Source organism: Geospiza fortis, unplaced genomic scaffold (assembly GCF_000277835.1).
Source record: "Geospiza fortis unplaced genomic scaffold, GeoFor_1.0 scaffold237, whole genome shotgun sequence".
In the NCBI taxonomy this organism is placed as follows: domain Eukaryota; kingdom Metazoa; phylum Chordata; class Aves; order Passeriformes; family Thraupidae; genus Geospiza; species Geospiza fortis.
In genome coordinates, this window is record NW_005054319.1 from 46922 (window position 1) to 61571 (window position 14650).

The 14650-nt window shown below is 54.3% G+C and overlaps 1 protein-coding gene across 1 annotated transcript in view; it reads left to right on the forward strand.

Annotated features, from left to right (window-relative positions):
* The window catches only part of MAP2K3 (mitogen-activated protein kinase kinase 3), an 18076-nt gene extending 7685 nt beyond the window's left edge, over window positions 1–10391 (forward strand). The window contains exons 5-13 of the mRNA XM_005420327.2: window positions 1736–1849; window positions 2497–2616; window positions 2777–2893; window positions 3023–3074; window positions 3856–3983; window positions 4553–4630; window positions 6503–6642; window positions 7310–7355; window positions 7695–10391. Of these exons, the coding sequence (XP_005420384.1) occupies window positions 1736–1849; window positions 2497–2616; window positions 2777–2893; window positions 3023–3074; window positions 3856–3983; window positions 4553–4630; window positions 6503–6642; window positions 7310–7355; window positions 7695–7778 (879 nt within the window). The 3' untranslated portion in view covers window positions 7779–10391. The remainder of the gene's footprint in view (window positions 1–1735; window positions 1850–2496; window positions 2617–2776; window positions 2894–3022; window positions 3075–3855; window positions 3984–4552; window positions 4631–6502; window positions 6643–7309; window positions 7356–7694) is intronic.
* The last annotated feature ends 4259 nt before the right edge of the window (window positions 10392–14650 follow it).

Genomic DNA, 14650 nt, shown 5'->3' on the forward strand with positions numbered 1-14650 from the left:
CTGCCTGTGCTGTTTTCTGGGCCTGGTGTTGTGTGTGGCAGGAGCTGTGGGAGAGATGCTCTCTGTGACAGCCTGGGCACTGTGTGTGCAAGGGGACAGTGCTGCAGCCTAGGGAAAACTCTCTAGAGTCACTTCCTTGCCTGCTCCAGTGTTTGCAGGAAGGGTCTGGTCCGGGTATTTTGGAGTGACATGGTGGAGAAGAGGACTTGGGCAGGAGTCCAGCTTCAGGAGTGGAGGTGGGTGGTGACCTCGGGTCCCTGGGATGTGCACAGGCCATGCCATGCATCCCATTGTCCTGGGAGGGCTCCGTGGGTGCATCCATCACCTCTTGTTGCTGGGCAGGGCAGCGCTGGTTCCTGGAGCGTGCTGGGAGCCTCGGGGCAAATGCCAGGAAAGGAAAAACACAATTACCAGGAACAACTGCAGAACACGTGTCCAAAAAGCACCACCAGATCCTTCCTGGAGGCCCCTGCGAGCCTGCACTGCTCCTCTGCCTGCTGCCCGTGCTCTCCTCACTGCAGGATCCACGTCCTGCCCAGGAAAGGGCCGGCACCTTCCTGTGCTGAGCTCAGCCCTCCCTGCCCGCCACATCTGGCTGCAATCCACAGCCACATCTGGCTGGAGCCAGGGCTGGCAGGAAGGTCGGGCAGACCTGGTGGCTGCTGCCCGTGCTGAGGGGACAGGGCTGGCCAGAGTCTGGCAGCCACATGTCCCAGCCAGGGGCCGGTTCCTCTCTCCCTGCTCAGGGCGTAGCTCCGTATCCGGAGCTGTGCCGTGCTCCTTTCCCACCCTCGCCGCCTTTGTGGCCACTTTGGCATCCTGGTATTATTTTCGTTCCCTGAGACCGGAGGAAGGCAGGAGGCTGGATAAAGGCTGGCTGGAAGGAGGCTGTGACTTATTAGGAGCCATGAATGCAGCATCCAAAAATAGCCCGTGTGTCACTGGGCTGGTGCCCTGCCCAGCAGAGCCAGCAATTACCGGGGAACGTGGCTTTAGGGAAACTTGTTTGTGGCTGGTGCAGGAGCTGGCTGGCTCCCTGCAGTGTCAGCCACTCGCTGGGGTGAGCACTGGCCATGGTTTTTTCACAGCTTAGGTGGTTGTTTTCTTGGTGTTAACTCAGGTTTTACCTTGCTGGCAGCTTTTTGGTGGTAGAAGAAGGTACTGAAAGTGGGTAAAACCTGTGTGAGCTCACTGATAATTAGAAATGGAGTTGCTGTGTGCAGCCCATCTAAGAGAGGTGTTGTTAGACACACAGAGGGGTTTTTGTGACTGATGATTTTTGGGATGTGGGGAGAGGTGAGGAGTCCCTGGCTGCACACAGGGGTTTGGAGCATGGTGGAGGCTCCTGACTGCTGCTCATGTTGGCACAGGAACTGTTAAAATCCTGCAAATAGTTCAGCAACTGCAGAAATACCCTTGGTGGGTAATCCCCCACAGGCAGAGAGGCACCAACCTTTGGTGCCCTTTCTAGTGGAAATGTTCCCTGGGCTTAAAGGATGAAAGTCCTGATCTCCAGCTGCAGAGGGGGAATTAAATGAACCCTGGTGAGTGTGGGGTGAGAGGGTTTGGGCTGTGATTCAACAGAGCCAAAAATACCCCCATCCTCTCCAAGCGTGGTGCCTCTGGAGTCCTCCATTGTCTGAAACACTCTGCATCATTGAGCTGGCAGGATTGCTGATGTCCTTGCTGATAAACCTCCTTGTCCCTGATGCCATTTTGTCCTCTCTCCCTAAAGAACTTCGAGGTGGAAGCTGATGACCTGGTGAGCATTTCAGAGCTGGGCCGTGGGGCCTATGGCGTGGTGGAGAAGGTGCGGCACGCGCAGAGCGGCACCATCATGGCTGTGAAGGTGAGCACACCTGGCTGGGCTGGGGACACCTGGCTGGGCTGGGAACACCTGGTTGGGCTGGGGATCACGAGGAACACCCCCAAGGGAGCAGAGGAACTGCTGAGCTCCACTGGTTGTGGCAAAACGAGGATGGGTTTATCTGGGTTTGGCAGCCTCTGGCGTTCCTGGATGGTTTGGCCAGTGCAGGGTCTGTGCTGATACTGGCTGGGCTCAGTGGGGTTGATAACAGGCTTGGCAATGCAGGATTGGTGCCTGCAGTGCAAGGCTGGCATGGCAGAGTGCCTGTCCAGGCTGCTGGCCTGGCCCTGCACCCGCTGCAGAGCGTGCCAAGGGTTTGGCATTCGTTAAGGTTCTGTCTGGCAGAGGCAATTTGGGCGTCTCCTCCTGGGTGCTGCTGGCTGCAAAAGAAGGATAAAACACCCTGGCCCCAGGACTGCAGGTCCTGAGTCAGGCTGGGGGATTCAAGGAGCTCAATCAAAAGTTATGTTTATGCCTTTTTGCTTTGCTTGCTTTTAGCCATGCAGATTGGCCAGTTAGCCAACCTAAAACAAATGTTTGGATATCTACTAATATCTCCTATTGTTTGAATATCTGATACCTGGTTACCCCACCTACACCAAACTCTTGTTGTTTCATGTTTGTCTCAGAGGATTCGAGCCACTGTGAACACTCAGGAGCAGAAGAGGTTGCTGATGGACCTGGACATCTCCATGAGGACAGTTGACTGTTTCTACACAGTCACCTTCTACGGAGCCCTCTTCCGTGAGGTACTGACCTGCTGGCTGCCTGGGGCCACCTGGGGCTGTGGGATTGCACTGGAGGCACCAAACTGTCCCCAAAACACCTCTCTGTGCTCTTCAGCCCAGCTCTTTATCTCCCCTCGGTTTCCAGGGAATTCCTTCTCAGCTGCTTTCTCTCCATCCGCAGGGTGATGTTTGGATCTGCATGGAACTCATGGACACTTCCCTAGATAAATTCTACAAGAAAGTACTGGAGAAGAAGAAAACCATCCCTGAAGACATTCTGGGGAAAATGGCTGTGTCTGTGAGTGGCTCTTGGGTTCTTAGATGGGTTTGTTCATCCCCTGAGCCTGCTGGGGGCTGTGGTGTGTTTGCAGTGAGAGGCTGCTGCTGCCTGTGACTGATGGGTGCTTTTCCACTCTTTTATCCCCAGATTGTACGAGCTCTGGAGCACCTGCACAGTAAACTGTCTGTAATCCACAGAGGTAAATGCTGGATGGGGTTAGTGGAGTGTGATTGGAGATCCAAGCTCGGGGAGGGCTCCTTTCCAGCTGTGCTGTGTCCCTGTGGGATGCCTAAAGTGGAATCTGCTGGTGCTTAGGACTGTGGTGAACAGATTTAGATGCTTGTTCCTGAGATGCTTCCCTTCCTGCAGGATGTTGTTCTCTTCCTCCTTTCCAGATGAAGGGTTGAATGTAGCAACAGAATTCCTCACCACCTGTATTTTATGAGCATCTCTGTCCCTCTTGGAGTACAGAAGTGCCTTGAAGGCAGCTCTTGGAGATAAAAATCCCCAAATCCTCCTGGCTGGGTAGTTTTAGTAAAGTGAGGGCTGGAGGAGACCTTATAAAATCACAAATGGGAATTTTAACACCCAGGTCTTGCTCTGCACCCTGGTGAAGTCCCTTGTGTAGTTGTGGACAGATCAGGATGTGCATGACACAAACTCTCCTGAAGATTTGGCAGAGCTGTGCTTTTAAGGCTGTGCTGGCCACATAAATCTCTCTTAAGGAGCTGGGGAAAAGCTCAACACTTTACTTCAACCTTTTGACCTGCCTGGTTGGAGAGGGGACTTGTTCTCTCTGAAGGACATGGTTGTCCTGTGAATAACTTTTATTCCAATAAGACTGATGGGGCTTTGTCTCCCTTCCCCTGTGTTGGGGCCTGCCTGGTCCCTCCCAGGCCTGCAGGGAATTGCCAGTTTTGTCTCAGACTCTTCAATACCCCTGCAAACACCCAAATTTTCCCTCTTGCATTTCCTCCTAGACGTGAAACCTTCCAACGTGCTGATCAACAAGGAGGGGCACGTGAAGATGTGTGACTTTGGGATCAGTGGTTACTTGGTGGACTCTGTTGCCAAGACCATGGATGCTGGCTGCAAACCCTACATGGCTGTAAGTGCAAGCCCTGTGCAGCTTCAGCCCTGCCTGTAAGAGGCTGCTGCTCGGAAATCAGTGTGTTCCACCTCCAGCCTGAGATAAAAGCCACTCAGGAGTGCTCTGGTCTCCCTGACTCAGCAGAGCCTCCCTTTAAGCCCAGCTCTGTTAATCCCACAGTGACTCTCCCTCTGCCCCTTCCATTTGCAGAAGGACACAAAACTGGTTTGTGGCACTGCTCCTTGTTGGATAGAAAGTGCTGAGGCTTTTCTTGGCAGGATTGTTTAGTTTCATCCTCAAGTCAGTATGAATTTCCCTTTGCCATCTGCGGCATCCATGTGGGAAGTGTGTGCTCCTGGGGGAGGGATCATGCAAGTCTCACTCTCCTGCAGAGAGGCAGAGTTGATGTGAGTTGTGTGGAGCAAGATGTGGCTTTCATCAGGGCTAGATTCAACCTCAGACCCTGCCTCCCTGGGGACGTGAGCCAGGGAAATCCACCCAGCCTGGCTTTTGGAGCCAGAGATGTGCTCTGTGGGGTTTGCACTGGGAAAGCAGGAGTGGTAACATCTCCCATTTTGCTGTTACAGCCAGAAAGAATAAACCCTGAGCTGAACCAGAAGGGCTACAACGTGAAGTCAGATGTCTGGAGCCTTGGGATCACAATGGTAACACCAAGGGCTGGGATCTGGACCTGCAGCCCCGGGTTTGGGATGGGGTTTGGGCAGGTGGGGCTGTACCCTTCTGGGAGTCCTGGCAGCTGGGTGGGTGCCCATCAAGCAGGACTCAATCTGAGCATGGGCAATGAGGTTAATTACCCAGGGAATTCAGCAGACAATATCAGGATGACAATGAGTATCCACGCTGAGTATCCAAGAGTCTGGCTTTTAACTGCCCTGCAGCTCCCTGCCTGCTGGCTGAGGGGTGGTCAGTGGAGCAGGGTTTGCTGCAGCTGGGGCTCTGCCATCCTGCTTCACCCCCCAGGTCACCAGAGCCTTGCAGGGGATTCCAGTCCTGCTGCAGTGAGAGCTGCTGTGTGTGGTTTGCAGCAAATCCTGCCTGCAGGGTAGCTCAGAGCAGCCAACAGGAAGGGGAAGTGCTTTCAGTTCCAAAATTGCAGCTGCTTGGGATGGTTTATCTGCCTCCTGCAAGAAACAGATCTTGCAGAAAGCAGCTGAGATCCTCTGGCGCCAGTGGACAAAGGAAATCCCAGCTGCTGGCTCCAAGGGATGCTGCCTGAAAAACAGCTCCTGCTTTTCAGGAGACTCTCTCTGAGGGTAGATTATTTTCAGGAACTTTTCCTGTGCCCTCTTAGGCTTTTGTTTTGGGGGCTGCATCCCTGTGTTTGTGCATGCTGTGTCTTGGCAAATATTCCCTCTTCCCCAGCGTGGTCTCATCCACACCCAAGTGCCAAACCCAAGCGCCTCTCCCTGGTGTCCCCATGCCAGTGCAGAGCTGGTCTGGCTGACTGGAAATGTCATCAGGAATGTCATCTGAGCTGTGGGATGGGACACTCTGAGTGATGGAATATCCAAACCTTTCCAAAGCTGGAAGGGAGAGGACACCTTGCTGGAAGCTGGCCAGCCTGCCGCTGAATGGAGCCCCGGAGTGTTTGGTTCCTTCTTGTGTCTTCCTCCTGGGCTGGCTTCCTGGGGTTTTTTAGGTTCATTTTCTTTTTGAAGGGGTTGGATTGGTTTCAGACCAGACAGTTTGTGGGCCATTGAGTTGCAGGGCTATTCCAGGCCTTCCTGGGCTGGTGGCTTCATTCAGTTTTGCAGCAGCAGGAACTGAGCTCCCCTGACCTGAGCCAGAGGCAGGGAGGGACACTGGGCTCTGTCCCAGTCTCTGTCCTTTCAGGTTTGTTATTCCTCCCATCCCATCACACCCTACCAGGCAGGTCTCAAGGTTCTGTTGCCCATTTTGAGACAGGAACTGATCCTTGGCATGAGGAGACTACCCAAGAGCTGTGACAGACTTTTTCCTGCTTAAATGAGGGATGGAGCAGAGGTGACTTGTAGGAAGAACCCAGTAATTGAGGTGGTTTTGGCAAAATTATGTTCTAGCACTTAATTTTTCTTGGATTTGTGGACTTTTTGTGTGTTTAGCTCATGCAGTGCCAGCCCAAGGCCCAGAGGCTGCCTTAGGGCCAGCAGAGCACTTTGGAAGCCAGTGCAGAAACTGTGTGCTGTTATTATTATCTTTTTAAATAATCCCATTTTGCATATCTTTTGTGACTTCCTGTAAATGCATTAATATGCTGAACCAACCTCAAAAGGAAGTATTTTTGGCCTCTGGGTCTTTGTGTTTAGGAAAAAAAAAAGAAAAAAGAAAAAAGAAAAAAAGGTGGTCAGGCTGAAATTGAAAATGGTTTGTAAAGAAAGAGGGTTTTCCTTTGAGTCTGAGCAGGCTGGGCATGGTGGGGCTGTGCCTGGTGTGTGTCTCACGTTAAGGAAAGAGGGTTTTCCTTTGAGTCTGAGCAGGCTGGGCATGGTGGGGCTGTGCCTGGTGTGTGTCTCACATGTCCCTGCCTCCACCCGCAGATCGAGCTGGCCATTCTCCGCTTCCCCTACGAGTCCTGGGGGACGCCCTTCCAGCAGCTCAAGCAGGTGGTGGAGGAGCCCTCGCCCCAGCTGCCCCCTGAACGCTTCTCCAAGGAGTTTGTGGACTTCACAGCGCAGTGGTGAGGCTCCAGCAGGGTCTGCTGGCTCTCCCAGCCTGCCTGAGGAGCAGCCCTGATCCGTGGCGGTTGCAGTGAAGTGTGGGGCTGGCTTTGCTGTCCTTTGGGGGAGCCCATTGCTGCCCTCCTCGCTCTACCTGGTGCTCAGCATGGCAGGAAGCGCTGCCCAAACTGGTTTTGCTCTCAGCCTGACTCACCCAAGGCAGGCTGGAAGGTGCAGAGGTTTCTCTTCCCCTTTTCCTGTCGCTGCTGCTGAAATATTGGTGTTTTCTGGCAAAGTGGCAGTGAAACCAGAACCAGCCCCTGGCAGCCTCTGGGTGAAAGCTGCTTTGTGGTTTTGTGGGAAGCTGTTCCCCCAGGGTGTCCCCTGCTCCCTGGGTGCTGCCAGGCAAGGGCAAGCTCACCCTGCAGGTGCTGGGAAACCATATCCTCTCCTTCCCAGCTGTTCTGCTCTCTGTGGGGCAGACTGCAGAGCTGCTTGACTTGTGCTTTTTGTGGTGCATCCCCAGTTACCTGCCTGGCTGCTTTGCTGGTGGTTCAAACCTGCTCAGCCAAGGAGGGAGAGGGATGGGTGCAGCCCATGGGAAGGGGAGATCCCCTATGACAGACCATGTTCAGCAAAAGAAAAAGATCCTACAGCCTTTCTGTCCTATTTTTTTTTTCCTTCCAGCTTAAGGAAGAACCCAGCTGAGCGAATGAACTATTTAGAACTTATGGTGAGTGCAGAGCTGTTTCTGCTGGTCTTTATTCCCAGTTTTGAAACTCAAGTCAGTGGTCCAGCAGGGAAATGGGACAACTTGTGGGTGACTTTTCAGGCATGGAGTGGGATGGATGTAGTGTGTCAGAGGTGTGGAAGGGTGTGCTGATTTCACGGAGAGTTTAGACCTGGAAGGATCGCAGTGCAGCTGCCAAGGTGGGGTGTCCTGCTGGGGCTGAGCTGAGAAATGCCAGAGTTCATCTTTTAGCTGAAGAATGGTGTCTGGAGAGGAGGATGCTGTGTGACATCTCCCGGGGTCTGTGGTGTCAGCTGACGTTTTCTTTGATCTCGTTGGCAGGAACACCCTTTCTTCACCTTGCACGACACCAAAGAGACTGACATGGCCTCCTTTGTGACAGAGATCCTCGGGGAAGACTCCTAACTCCCAGCTCCCAGCTCCCTGCAGTCCCTCCATCCCGGCTTCCCCGCAGGAGAGCGAGTGAGGACTCGAGTTCAGGGTGCTTTGCACAAATCACAGATCCACCTCCCCGGCCTGGGGGCATCTCTGGCCCCATCAAAATCTCTTTTCTCTTTGCCCTGAGGGAAAAAAAAATTCCCCAGGAGGAGCCTTTTGAAGCCAGCACCTTCCCAGCCAAGCCAAGGACTCTGAAGGCTCAGGAGGTGCCTGGAGAGGAGCAGTGCCTGAGCAGGGTGCCCGAGGCCACCTCCCCTCCCCAGTACCCACAGCACAGCACAGGGGTTGTGTTTCTTTGCTGTCAGGGGAAGACAGAGAGAATCAGTGCTGCTGCGCTTCTCCCACTCCTCTCCTGCCTGCCCAAAGCCCCTTCCCTGGAGTCTGGTCTCACTTGCCTTCTCTCTGTGCCTGGCTCTCTGCCCCCAGGAGCCCACGCAGCTTTAGGGGCTCATGGAGCTCCCTGGGCTGCTGCTCACACCAGAGGAATGTTTGAATGTTTGAATGCCTTGCTCAACACCCTAAGGAACCTTTGAGGCAGCTCAGGCATCCCTCTCCCTCAGTCAATGCTGCTCTCTTGAGGAGAGGGACAAAAAAGCATTTTTCCACGAGCCCACTGTGCCACAAGCTGCAGCCCACCTGCCCGTGGGGCTTCACCCAGCATCCATCCCTTCCCTGGTGGGCACAAGGGGATGGAGACACAGCAGCTGCCTGTCCTCCCTGTGGGCTGGGGGTCACATCCCTGCCCCGGGCATCGCCTTCCTCAGCCCTGGCTGCCTCCACCCTGCCTGGCTCCCTGAGAAGTCTCTGCTCCATCTGCTGTCCAGCCTGGAGCTGCTGTCAGACCTCGCACTGTGACACTGTTCCAGAGGCTGAACTCGCACCCCTGGTGTCCCAAACTGTCCCCAAGCCCTGCGGGTGCCAGCGAGAGCCAAACCCCAGGGACTGGCCCGGGGCTGTTGTACATTTGATGTCTATATATGATGGACTTTGTAACTCTGTGTTTCCTAGGTTTGATCTAACTCACTATAAATTAAAGCCCTTTCTGTGTGGGAGGAGGGAGGAGCAGTTCCTTCTCTGCTGACAAATCCACTGTGAAAACCTGATGTGTTTCCCCAAGCTCCCAGCCTGAGGAGCCAGGGGAGCAGGAGGGGTTTCTGGCTTCTACTGTACATGATCACGGATAAACGCACCGGCTGTGGATTTTGGTTTTGTTTAATTTTTTTTCTTTTTTTTTTTTTTAATAATTGCATTTTTCTGAAGGATTTTTTTTTCTTTTCTAATATATATTTGTGTGTGTGTATGTGTGCTCTATATATATTATATATTTTTAAATCAATGATGAATGTGTGGATGTCTATGTGGCCAGCAGATCTGGCATAATAACCTTTTTTCTGGCTAAATTTGGGCAGGTGGGGAAGGGATCACTAGAAAACACTCTGGCCTAAGATTACTTTTTTCCTTTCTTTTTTAAAGAAATGCATCTATTTTTTAACTGAATCTTTTAAAAAATGTTATTCCTGAAATTCATGCCCTGGAGGTCTGGATTTCAGGGTGAATTTCCAGTGTTCAGGGTCCCCCTCAATGAAGAATGATGTTCCCTTAAATTCATTATCCCCCGTCCTGCAGTCCAGGGTTTGATGCAGTGCTGGGGACCCCCTGCTTGGGAGCTGGGGTGCTCCACACCATCTATCCCCACCAGCTGCTCCTGGGAAAGCTGCTTTGGGGCAAATGGTTTCCAGCCCTTGATGCAGCACACAGCCAAGGCTTTTCCTGTGCCATCCCTCTGATCCCCCTCCCCGAGTCAACAAACCCTGAGGGACCCAGCCCAGGTGGAGCTGCACAAACCCTGTTCGGCTTCAGTTCGACCCTGACCCCCCAGCCCACCTCTGGATGGAAAATAAGGAAGTGATTGATGTTCTCCATGTCTCCCTCCTCCTCATCCTGCTCTGCAAACCACCCAACACTCGCCAGTACCTGCTTGGTTTGACAGCTTTGCTGCTGAGATGTACAGTTGTAATTTTTTTTCATAGTTGGTTACTTTGGATTATTTTTGTTTTGAGTTGAGCTTTGGGGTTTTCTCCCTTCTTTCTTTGTTTAAACTCTTTTCCCCTTCCTTTATCTCACCCTTTTTTGGTGCTTTGGGGAATGGTGTTTATTTTTGTAAAAAATTTTTTTGCATGCTTTTTATTTTTTTCTGCATTGCTCCTCCTGGAGAGAGTCCTGATTTCTGCGTTTTGGGATAAGGGAGCATCTGCCCTTTCAAACACGGGGGGATGGCTCTGGGGATGAGCTGAGGCTTTGCTGAGGAGGCCAACACACCACACCTCCCTGTGTCATCTCCTCTGCTTCATTCTACACAGGTTTACTTGTCCAAATCCCGTGTCCCTTTCCACCTCCCTGCTTCCCTGTCCCACCTCATTCCCTCTGCAGTGGCAATTCCCTGGGGAGAACCAGCTTGGCTTTAAGGTGGGCGAGGATTTTGACTCGCATGGGAAGTCCCTCTCCCTTTGTATTTTTGGGAATGGTCTGTACCCCTCAACCCCCATCCTTATTTCCAATAAAATTCACCCTCAAACCTGATTCTTGTCTCCTTTTGCTGTTTGAGCATCAGCTGGGGGCTGTTTGGGGCAGCAGCTTGGAGGGGCACCCTGCTTTTTCCCTAGAGTTTGGGGTGATGCTGCTGCTGATTTGGGGATTTTACAAGACCGGGACCCCGCGGGATGAGCCTGGATCCATGGAGGTGAACATCCACCGGGACCCCGCGGGATGAGCCTGGATCCATGGAGGTGAACATCCACCGGGACCCCGCGGGATGAGCCTGGATCCATGGAGGTGAACATCCACCGGGACCCCGCGGGATGAGCCTGGATCCATGGAGGTGAACATCCACCGGGACCCCGCGGGATGAGCCTGGATCCATGGAGGTGAACATCCACCGGGACCCCGCGGGATGAGCCTGGATCCATGGAGGTGAACATCCACCGGGACCCCGCGGGATGAGCCTGGATCCATGGAGGTGAACATCCACCGGGACCCCGCGGGATGAGCCTGGATCCATGGAGGTGAACATCCACCGGGACCCCGCGGGATGAGCCTGGATCCATGGAGGTGAACATCCACCGGGACCCCGCGGGATGAGCCTGGATCCATGGAGGTGAACATCCACCGGGACCCCGCGGGATGAGCCTGGATCCATGGAGGTGAACATCCACCGGGACCCCGCGGGATGAGCCTGGATCCATGGAGGTGAACATCCACCGGGACCCCGCGGGATGAGCCTGGATCCATGGAGGTGAACATCCACCGGGACCCCGCGGGATGAGCCTGGATCCATGGAGGTGAACATCCACCGGGACACGGAGGGATGAGCCTGGACCCACGGAGGTGAACATCCACCGGGACCGAGCGGGATGAGCCTCGATCCATGGAGGTGAACATCCACCGGGACCCCGCGGGATAAGCCTGGACCCACGGAGGTGAACGTCCACCGGGACCCCGCGGGATCCGCAGGGATGAGCCCCCACCTGCGGCCGGACCCAGAGGAGCCCCTCCTTTCCATCCCAAGCCCCCCTCTCAGCACTTCCCAGCCCTCCCTCGGCCGGGATTAGGGCAGGGGGCTCCGGGAGATCGTGCCCACGGGCGATGGAGCTGCAGGTTTGGCAGGGGACTGGGAGTAAGGAACAGCTCCCTTCCCAAGTGTTTTCCCTGTCAGCCCTCTCCAGGCAGGACCAGGTCGGGGTCACCGCGTCCCTCAAGCGCCGGGATCTTGGTGGCGATGCTTTGCTTGGAAATGGGGCTGAGGAGGGGGTCAGCGGTGCTGGGGAGAGCAGGGACCCCAGGAACACCCATCCGTGTGGTGTGGGGACACGCCCGACCTGCTGGGAGCTGGAGTCTGCTCTGTTCCAATTACCAGCTTAATAGCTACATCGGGACCATTAAAAATGCATCAGTGCCTCCGAGGAAAGAACTTCAGGAGAAGTGGAAAATTCATCACTTTGAGCTCCCTTATTAGGAGAAAAGGTGGTTTTTTTCCCCCCCATTTGCCTCAAACAGAGGCAAAAAGAGGTTATTTCTGCCTGGTGACTCCCCCGTGGGGCTGTCACAAGGTGCAAACCGGCACTGCCCAAACCTGGGTGAGAAAGACACAGCTCCTGCTGATGAGAAGAGAAAACTCAGCACATCCAGCACAGCCAGGGGACCATGGGTGGCAGCAGCTCAGTCCTCCTCAGATGAAGAGCCAACAGCTCTCCCTGCCCTGTGCTGAGAACACGTGTTGGGAGCAGGGTGTGATAATGAGCAACACAGGGACCCCAGGCAGGTGTGAAGGACGGCTCTTCATGGCCAAAAACCCCAGGCAGGTGTGAAGCAGGGCTCTTCACTGCCAAAAATCCAGCCTTTTTAAGCAGCTAGCCAGTTGTCATGGTTTTAAGGCACAACATGGTTACATGGGTACATGGTTTTAAGGCACAACAAGCCCAAGTCAACCAATGACCACAAACCATGAAGTGGAAATGATGTGGGCTTGTGGCAGTCATGTCTCTCACATCTCTCTCATCTCTGTACTCCTATTCCAGCCAAGGCACTCCCCCATAGCTCCCTTCTCCTTAGCCTAAGTAACAGGCTGGAGCCATCTTATGAGGCCTTCCCTTTATAAAGCCTTACAAGCAGTCCCTCTAAAAGGGCAGACCCCAAAGTGCTCCCCCAGTACAGTGCAGGTGTTTGTACTGGTCATACTGGCCCCTTGCAGGGGTGGTTCATCAGGAACTGTAGGAGAAGGAGTAATGGGTTCAAACTGAAAAGGGGAAAATAAAGGTTTGAAACACATAAGAAATTCTTGGTGTGAGGGTGGGGAGGCCCTGGCACAGGGTGCCCAGAGCAGCTGTGGCTGCCGCATCCTTGGAAGTGTCCAAGGCCACGTGGGATGGGGCTTGGAGCGACCTGGGATAGTGCACAGTGTCCCTGCCCATGGCAGGGGGCTGGAACTGGGTGATCTTTAAGGTCCCTTCCAACCCAAGCCCTTCTGTGCTTCCATTCTGTGGTGGTTCTCTCCAGGAGCTCCTGAGCCGGAGCTCACGCTGTTCCTAAGAGCCGTGTGCGGGGGAGGGCTGGCTAATGGATTAGCAGGGGGTGTGATGATGCAGCCAGTTTTCTGGGGCTGAGGGTTATTTATTTTGCTTAATTTTTCTTTCTTTTTTTTTTTTTTTCAGACGGTGGCTGAGCCCGTATCTAGGACAGGGGTGGCTTTTTTTGGTTCGGGTGGCCTGTGGGCACCTTGTCGCTCGATAGTGTAAATTAGCGAGTTCAGCCAGGCCAGGGGTTTGTACCAGACGTGTTCAATCCTCCCCTAATAGCCGCCTCACCCAGAAACTTCCAAAGCTCTTGTAGCACCTAAGCACTAATGAGCTGAAGCTGCAGAATAGCAATGAGGCCTCAGGAATATGGATCAGCCTTTCCTGGCCCAGCCAGAGGCTCTAAAATTGTTTCAGCCGGCGCCCAGAGGGACCAGTGCAGGCCAGCTGGGAGGGAATGGTTTAAATGAGGTGCCTTGGGTGGAGAAGCCTTTTCTGCCCATGAGGAGCTGCTGGGGATGTCTCCCAACTCTCCTCTCCAAACAGAAGTGTAGGTGGCTTGTGTTGAGGTGAGGAACTCAAACTCTGGTTGAACCACTGGTATCCAGGTGTGCTGGTGCCCTGCTTTTTCCCCCTGATAATTGATCATCCCTGGTCGATCTAAGTTTGTTTCTAAGTTTTGTTTTTACTGCTGGCTTGGACAAAGCATCTCCAAGCTCCTTCTGCCTGTCCCAGCACATCCAGCCCCAGAGTGTGTGTATTTACGGAGTGAGTCGTGCACCCATCCATGCACAGCTGCTCCATCCCCTGGGAATTCTACATGACCAACACCAGCGGGGTGCTGGAAAGCTGGGGTGATTTCTGCTGGAGCCCCAAACCAAGGGGAAAACTCTTACCCAGCAACATCAACCTCCACCCAGGCTTCCCTCTCAGCTTGGAGCTCCTATTGATTTTTCCGAGGTGGGAACGTGGGGGTGGGAGGAGGAAGCCTCAGCAGAGCAAAGCCTGAAAATATCAAAGCTCGACGCCAGCGCTCCGGGGGTGCCCGGGGGGTCACCTGCCCCGCAGGGAGCCCCGGTTCCCGGCGGGTTTCCCGGAGCTTTTCCAGCCCCGGAGCGGCGGCTGTGCCCCTCTCACGCTGAGTTAACCTTTGTGGAAATGCCAAGCGGAGCTGGAACAGGCTGTTTGTCTCCAGAGCTGCAGGCACACAGGCAGGGGGCTGAGAGGAGCCTCGGTGGCTTCTGCGCCTGGTTTACATCTCGGGCAGCTCGGGTGGAGCTGGAGGCACAAACCTCGATGAGCCAGACCTGCTACCTTGGTATCAGCTGTGTTTTCCTCAGTGCCATTCCCCGCTCAGGGCCGCTTGTTTCTCCTGGAGGGATGCACTCCTGATTGAAGCTGGGATTTCATAAATAAACCCCGAGGTTTCGGACAAAAAGCTCTGGCTCGGGTCCGAAGCTGCCACGAGTGGTGTGTGGCTGCTCCAAGCACCAGTGCTCCGCTCAGTTAATTAATTAGCGATTAATTAGCGTTCCCCAGGTCATGCCGACCCTCTGCTCGGGCTCTGCAGAACATCATCCCTGCAGCAGGTCCCGTTCCTCGCCGGAGCTGATGGACGATCCCGAGCATCCCCCAGGATGTGCGGGCGGATCGGGGAGCCCTGGCTGCGGCAGGAGGTGCTCGGTTCCTGCGCTGCTGCCCCATCCCCGGCAGAGGCAGCCCAGGGATGATGCTCAGTGCTCGCAGTGGCTCTGCAAACACCCAGCAGCT